The following is a 7,615-nucleotide window of genomic DNA, read 5'->3' on the forward strand; positions in this document are numbered from 1 at the left end:
ATATTCGTCATGGACTTTTTTCCTATTGCATAACCATGTCTCAAGGGTTCCCTGCAAATCAAGGATTAGTGGGTGGTCTGCATGGATAAGAGGCTGCCCAATTACTCCTGCAAGAAGCTGCAAGGTTTGTACAAACAGACTCAGCAAGCATGTGTGGATATATACTGCGCTGAGTATTATGCACACATCATTGAAAAATGATACATATATAAATAAAAACACTGCAAGAAAGACGAGATCCCTAATAAGTCTGGATTTATTTCAACATGGTCACCATAAACAATTACTATACTGACCTTTTATTAACATGTAAGAGAGAGTGAGTGCAGCTGTGGTACATCTCCACAGACAACACACACACACACACACGTAAATAACACTTTCCTCGATGACATTTAGGAAAAATTAGCTGTACAAAAGATTTTTTTTCCACAGAAGATCATCCTAGAGCAAGAGCTGGTCACAGTAACTGCAAACATAATGGCAAACACTCCAGCGCCTGAGAAGAAGCACTGGTACATCACCATTATCATTAGCACTGTGCAAAAACATCAAAGGTTTGTTCACAGCTGTGCAAAATAGCAGCATTTTAATTCACTTTCCAAGCAATGGATTCACAACACCACATCACAATGATCACCCAGAAGGACCATGTCAGGACTGAGCTGTAGGTTTGGTTTCAGAGTTAACTTATAGAAACTGCAATGACACGTGTGCAAAGTATACTCTCCTGTCGCTCCGTAATGAGATCTTTACATTAAATATTTGTACTTTGAAGAATCCTGAATCGACTGCACTGAAAGTGAACTGAAGCCAGCGAATGGAGGCGAACAGCACAGTTACAGCACAGGACGAAATATCTTTTGATCATTAAGCTCTATTTGTTTTTGCTCAAACTACATTGTACATACCGACCTTCAAAACAGGTAGAGGGGGGGGGGGGGGGGGGGAAAGAGCAAAAGCATGGGTTATGTACATGTAAACCACAGAGTTTCAGGCCATTCATTAGTTGGCACTTATGAGATTCAACAAAAAAAATCTCCTGAAAAAAACCAAAGAAAACCTGCACAATCGATTCAGTCTTCAGTTGACCTCTGCAATGTGTTGCAAAGCAGTCCATCGCAGTGGCCAACACAGGAAAGCAATGCACAAAAGAGGCCTTGCATGCCCACTCAGGGGCTCTTTTAGTGCAACATATCACATTCATGTGGGGCACCTCTGCCCCTTGTCCTCATGTTCCACTTGAAGCAAAAGCCTTTGTACAGTTACATTACTACACAATCACAACTGAGACTGCTGTTCATTTCATGAGGAACTGAAAACGGCTGCATGCCAACCAGATGTTAAAAAGTCACACATGAAGTATGGTGGTGGTGTTTGTTTTTCTGCAGGTGGACCTTTTGTGTACAGATTGAAACGATGTTCCTTACAGACTCGTATCTACAGTTATTCTAAGCAATGTGTTTTAACCTACTGGTATGCATGTTCAGCAGCTTACTTATCAGCTGACTGACATGTTTAAAAAGCACAGTATATACTGGCTGTGCTTACAAGGCTTAGGCTTATGTGCTGAAAGTGTACTGGGCTGATTTTGGTCCTCTAAGCCAAGCTTGGCTCTGTTGTGGAAAAGTGACTGAAGAGCAGGGATGGAGTAGAAATGGCTGCACAGGTCAGCACCTCGGACAGCTCCACCTCTTAACTCGGCTCAGACATCTATTCCGGTCCTGCCTGGAACCACATCCATTCACTAACTCACAATATAGGCTAATCTTGAATGAAATGGAAATTCAAGTGCCAACCCCTGCGTCACCCAAGAGACAAGACAAAAGAGGGACAATATTACTACTGGCATGCATTTATGAGATTTCTTAAACTGTAGCCTAAACACCACACTGAAGTTGTGTAACATCATGAGAGCCTATTTCAGCCCAGCCAGGAGAATCCTTCCAGGTTGGCCTTTCCGTCCAGAACCACAGCTGTGTGATTTCTTTACATTCATCTTAGACCAGTGTCTGTTCGCTTCCATGTCAGCGGTCCAGGTTCGACTCGCTGCAGTCGCGCTGGTTTTTGAGATCCTGGAAAACCTCGGTGAAAAAGTGTGGGTCTGCATTCAGCTGAAGCATTTTGGCACTCATCCTGTTGATGATCCGGAGCGATGTCTCCCAGAAAACGTCGTTGTTCGTCTCGTTCATGAACGGCTTGAGCGGATAGGAGATCTCGTTGCCCATGTAGGAGTAGGCGAGGTAGAGGCAAGTCTGAAAGGTGCCCTGCAGCTCGGCTGGGCTGTCGGTGCTGTCCGATATCGTGTCTTCGCACAGCAGGTACACGAACACCACGTTGGCCGGCGTGATGAAGCCTTGGTCCTGCCAGCCCTGGAGCAAAAGAGTCCGGTCAATGTTTCGGAACCAGAGGATCACCTCTCCGCTGTTTAACTCTTTCAGTTTGAAACACCTGCGGCACAAGAAGTCCCCCAAACAGCGAAGCAGCTCGCCGGTTGAAGCCTGGATGACTATCCGCCTGGGTGACACCAGAGACACGCTGCTGGGCTGCTTCTGGACCGAGGATAGCCTCCCGTTCTGCACGACAGACTCGCTGTTCTGCGTGGGGACCGTGGGCACCGGGACGGGGATGGGCGCTTTCGGTTTCTTCTCTTCGGTCTGGTGCGTTTTCCTCACGTTTTCGCTGTTGAGCTGAGCCACCTGGCTGGACGGCAGCTCTCGAGTGGGCAGCGGGTTCGGGGTCACCTTCTTTGCGCTCTTCTTGGCCGAACTAGCCACCAGCTTCTTCCAGGACAGAGACACGAACATTGAGTGGCGCTTGAGGCTCTTGTCGTTTTTCCCTCCGTCTCCTGCGACCTCGGCATCCATGATCGACGCCTTCTTGGTCGCGGGAGATATAGAGAGAACGGTTCCCATGTCTGCGCGGTGGAGAGTTGCGGAGGTTTGGATGCTGCTGCGGCTTGAACGCAGAACGTCGAGCAGAGTGAGAGGCGGCGAACAGCAGTCACGACAGCGACTGAAACTCCATTTACACGCTTACGTGTAACGTCTGGTCGCTCCACGGAGGAGATGAAGGAGGACTGCGCGTTTTTGTTCTTCTTCTGCTGTTGTGTGAAATTCTGTCCCAGCAGATGCTCTCTCAGTGCCGCGCGCGGAGACGCTGCGGCACGATCCCGTCTGTGAGAGGAGCGAAGATTTGTGGCTATGCGTAAATCTCAGGCTTAAACGAACCAGCAGGTTCAGCCTCTGACTGACCGTCGGGACAGCCAATCAGAAAGTCAACCAACGGTCCAATCACCAGGGCTGTTGTTTTTAGGTCTCGGTTGCCATTGATAGCAGCGACACTGACTGATCTGGTTCAAGTGCTGTTCTCCACCAGTCTGGTTACTTTGGGAAAGCGAGGTTATTTATAAATCAGGTCGTCTGCATCTGACCTGAGCCTCCCCGGAACACAACACAATTTTACACTGACTACTAATGAAAGCTGACGAAATGCTCCCAGAGCCAGGGCTGCAGTGGGGTACAAAACAAACCAACCTTTGACCTTTCTGTTTTCTTAAAACAGTCTCGCCTCAGGCACACTCCGGCTGCAGACAAGATATTTATCTTTGTTTTGGAAGTTTTTGAAATGTGCAGAAAAAAATTACATTGGATTAATGTTACATGACCCATGCAGGAGCCATAATTAAATGTATTGAATTTTTTTGATGATCACTGGGTTTTCATTTGTTTGGTTGCTATGGTGATGTGTAATGGAGTCACGTGGGTGCTAGCGGTGACATTAAGAGGGCGTTGTCAGTCTGTCATTTAGTTGTTTTTGATTTTGAGAGAGAGGAGGGCAGGGTAGCCGTAGTTTTTGTTGACCGCTGCACAACATGTTTCGCCTTGTTGCATTAGAGCCTGTGATGTTTTAAGAGTCTGAATCAGGAGCCGATGACATTACTCTGTAAACAGGAATATAATAAACAAGCAAACAATTCCACCTCTCGCATTATTGCGTAAAGTTGGCAGCGCGTCAGGCAAATAGGCGGGCTCCGTCACAGGCCTCTAGCGACTGTGGAAGTCGCTACAACCCAAAACTCAGTTTTAAAATGTAAGGTGTGAGTTAAGGGCCAGGGCTGGTTGCAGTTGTGTTCTTGAAAACATAGGTTGGGATTTGGGACATAGGTGTAGAAGGTGAAGGTGTTTGGGAAGCACTAGAGTAATCTTGAGATGTTTGCTGGAATCTTATCTTTTCTCTACATTTAGATTTTTTGTTTACAAATTCTCCTGAAATAATAAGCAGCAGCATGTGAAAATCAACAGCTGCTGCAGATTTTAAACCCCGAGCCTTCACTAATCCACTCATTCTGTGGAAGCTCTGCAGTTTTTAGGCAGAAGATGATGCGAGCTACTTTCACCTGATCAGAGGTTAAAAGCTGTTCTGCCAAATCGTTTCCTATTTTTCCATCAGAGCTTTAATTTAGACTCAGTGAGTAATATGCTAAGCTAAGCCTAACTTTCAAAGTGATGTTTCTGTATTTGTATGGAGCATTAAATATGCTCAACTGGCAGACACAAGCCTGTAGACCAGGAACTCTTACTGCATGCTTTTGCTCTTAGTGACTCTGAATAGCACAGCGATCGTTGTTTAAAATCAAAAAGTGTGAGAGGGATTTTTGACCAGTTTTTCTGGGAACAGCTGACACATGCCCAAAAAACTTTGAAACACAAATAAAAATTCTATAAAACTTTGTGCAGACACACGAGCACCTGACGTGCATTCTGGCTGTTTTTAAATGAACTGAAGCGACACAGCACTCATTCACATTCTAGAAATTCAAATGTTCCCCAAAGAGCTGCTGGGAAACAATCTGTACAAAAGTTTCTGCCAGTTACAACCAGCCTAAACTTGGAATGGTTTTTAAATGTTGTCTTTTCAGACACCCGGACAAAGTTTTCAGAACAAAACACCACCTGCATTTGTTTCACTTGGAAAGGTAGGAAAAAAACTCCCACTAATCAAAGCAATAATGAGTTTTCTTACAAAGCAGTTACAATTGTTGCTATTTTAGTAAAGCAGGAATTGCTACTGACCTCATGTAGCAGCAGTTCATGGGAAACACCCACTGTAGGTGTGTGTGTAACATGTCCCTGGATCCAAAGAGACTTATCCAATTACAGAACTGGCACAGCTTCACCAGGTTACATGACTACAGTCTGATCTTTCCATTCATCTTAAACTGTAAACACACGTAAATAGAAGTGAATGTCCAATGTAGTGGAATATTCAAAGCTTGCTTTGTCGTACCGTTAAACTATGAAGAGCTACACATGACATGTGACCTGTAATACTGTAACCTGATGTTCTGAGGTCATTCATACTAAGTTTTTTCTTTTTTTTTTTAAATTTTTATATCAATATTTCTTTTATTTTGAGAAGTTCAGTGATCTGCTGCCCTACTGTGCTTTCATGGCATATCAAACCTTTAAACATGGCCTGCAGCAGAAGGCTGGGTGTCATTCCTGTCAGCTAATAACAGGAAACAATTCACACAAGCTCACCAAAACTGGACAACAGAAGATTGGGAAACGTTGCCTGGTCTGAGTCTCAGTTTCTGCTGGGACATTCAGACGGTAGAGCCAGGGTTTGGTGTTAACAACATGAAAGCATGGATCCTTCTAGTATTGTATCAACACTTCAGGCTGCAGGTGGCGTAATAGTGTGAGGGCATGTTTTGGTTCCCTTTGTACCAACTGGATATAATGCAAATGCCACAGCCTACATTGGTATTGTTGCTAACCATGTCCATCCCCTCATGACCACACTTCACCCGTCTTCTGTGTAAAGTTCAAAGCTCAAACTGTCTCACACTGGCTGCTTAAACATAATGATGAAGATTTCAGTCCAGCACAGCACCTTTGAAATGATTTGCATCGTGGATGTGCAGCTGAGAAACCTGCAGAAACGGTGTGATGCTGTCATGTCAATGTGGACAAAAAAAAGGTGTACCTAATAAAGTGACCCATCTCTCTCTCCACAAATAAACTGACTCCAGATACACACAGGATTTGGAAAATGTGAAAGAAGCTCTTGCACCAGTTACTCTACACTTCCAATGATTAAAATCAGTGAAATAATCTGGCCTGCATTCATGTCAGCGGGTGGCAGTGGCTCAGGAGGTAGCACAGATCATCTACTTATTAGCGGGTCAGTGGTTCAATTCCCCTCCTACTCCAGTCTGCATGTTAATGTGATGAAGTAGTGGAGCCACAGTTTGTAATAAAAAGGAATTTGAGTGCTCAGAGCATAAATACCACTTACCATCATGGTATCAACATAAGTTTAAAGTATCCTACAGAGGTCTCCTTTGCAAAATATATGAAATATGCTGTCTTTCACTTGTTTGTATGTGTAGAATGCAGAAGAAGTTGGAGGCGATGTTTATCCTTAATTTGAATGTACTATTTTCTCTGTACTTACTATGTCATCATCATAGTTAGAAAAACAGCAGCTTTAAGTATAATTGAATTAACATCACTGTTGTTACAAGTAGAGATGGACCGATCCGATATTACGTATCGGTATCGGTCCGATACTGACCCAAATTACTGGATCGGATATCGGCGAGAAATAAAAAATGTAATCCGATCCATTAAATATCAAAAAAGCACCTCACAAAACTTGCTACACGGCGTAACTCGGCTCATAACCGCAGTTGGAGCCGTGTGGTCACGTGATAGAGCGGCTGCCAGCAAACCAGCATTTCATCTCCGAGGAAGTTTTCCCAGAGAGAAGTAAAGCAAGTGTGTAAGTTCATCTCTGAATGTTTGTAAAGCATTCCCACGTTAAGCTTAACAACCGATATATGGAGCGACTGCCTCTTCTTGCTGCTACTTCAAACGTGAAACTGATCAATAATCAGCTGATCGGCTTTTCTGTCGCGAGTCCGTCTCTCTTCTTAGTTTTTGGCCCACTTTGCACCAGAAAGAGGAAACCAGCGGCTGAACATCAGCAGCACTATTAAGCTTGATGAGCTGTTGTTAGAATTTATTTAATATTATTTCTACACCAGGATCTTTTTCTACGCAGCTGACGTAACTGTGCAGGGGCAGATCTAGCAAAGTGTAGCCAGGGGGGCCGATAGGGCATGAACAGGGAAAAGGGGGCACAAAGACATACTTTTCTTTCTTATTCTCATTTAAAATGTCGAGCTTTTAATAAATAATTATCTGACTCTTACACCCAAAGTTTTAATCTGATGTAAAATGTATAGAAGTCCATTAGTCCATATAGTAACTGTTAAGTCTAATATACCCTAGTAAGCTATAGTACTTTTTCCTTTGGGAACCATCTGTGCAGTCTGCAGTTCTGTTGAAGAAAGATGTTGAATCTATTTAATTATTCTTGAAAAATAATTTATTTCTGTGCATTTTCCCCCTGCATCAAATTAAATTTGATTACATCAATTAAGCATCATGAGGTGGGGGATGTGGGTGGTTCCCTATTTTTTTTTGCTGGGAGTTTGCAACCGTATTAGCTAGGTTGCTTAATATTTCTGCTAAGTACTCTTTAAAATACCAGAATAGGAAGGATGGAGCAGGTTTAAGTTTATTAGATTGGTATTGCTGAACTA

At 43.8% G+C, this 7,615-nt stretch overlaps 1 protein-coding gene across 1 annotated transcript; it reads right to left on the reverse strand.

The window, feature by feature from the left end:
- Window positions 1-238: 238 nt before the first annotated feature.
- LOC146501139 (cyclin-dependent kinase 5 activator 1-like) lies at window positions 239-3,252 on the reverse strand. The gene has a single exon (XM_085136068.1). It carries the CDS (start codon window positions 2,913-2,915, stop codon window positions 2,028-2,030), a length of 888 nt encoding a protein of 295 aa, XP_084992194.1. The 5' UTR covers window positions 2,916-3,252; the 3' UTR covers window positions 239-2,027.
- Window positions 3,253-7,615: the final 4,363 nt, after the last annotated feature.

Source organism: Neolamprologus multifasciatus, chromosome 16 (assembly GCF_963576455.1).
Source record: "Neolamprologus multifasciatus chromosome 16, fNeoMul1.2, whole genome shotgun sequence".
Lineage (NCBI taxonomy): Eukaryota > Metazoa > Chordata > Actinopteri > Cichliformes > Cichlidae > Neolamprologus > Neolamprologus multifasciatus.

Coding starts and splice junctions, on each gene's coding strand:
- LOC146501139 (XM_085136068.1), bottom strand. CDS start 2,915: ATGGGAACCGTTCTCTCTATATCTCCCGCGACCAAGAAGGCGTCGATC.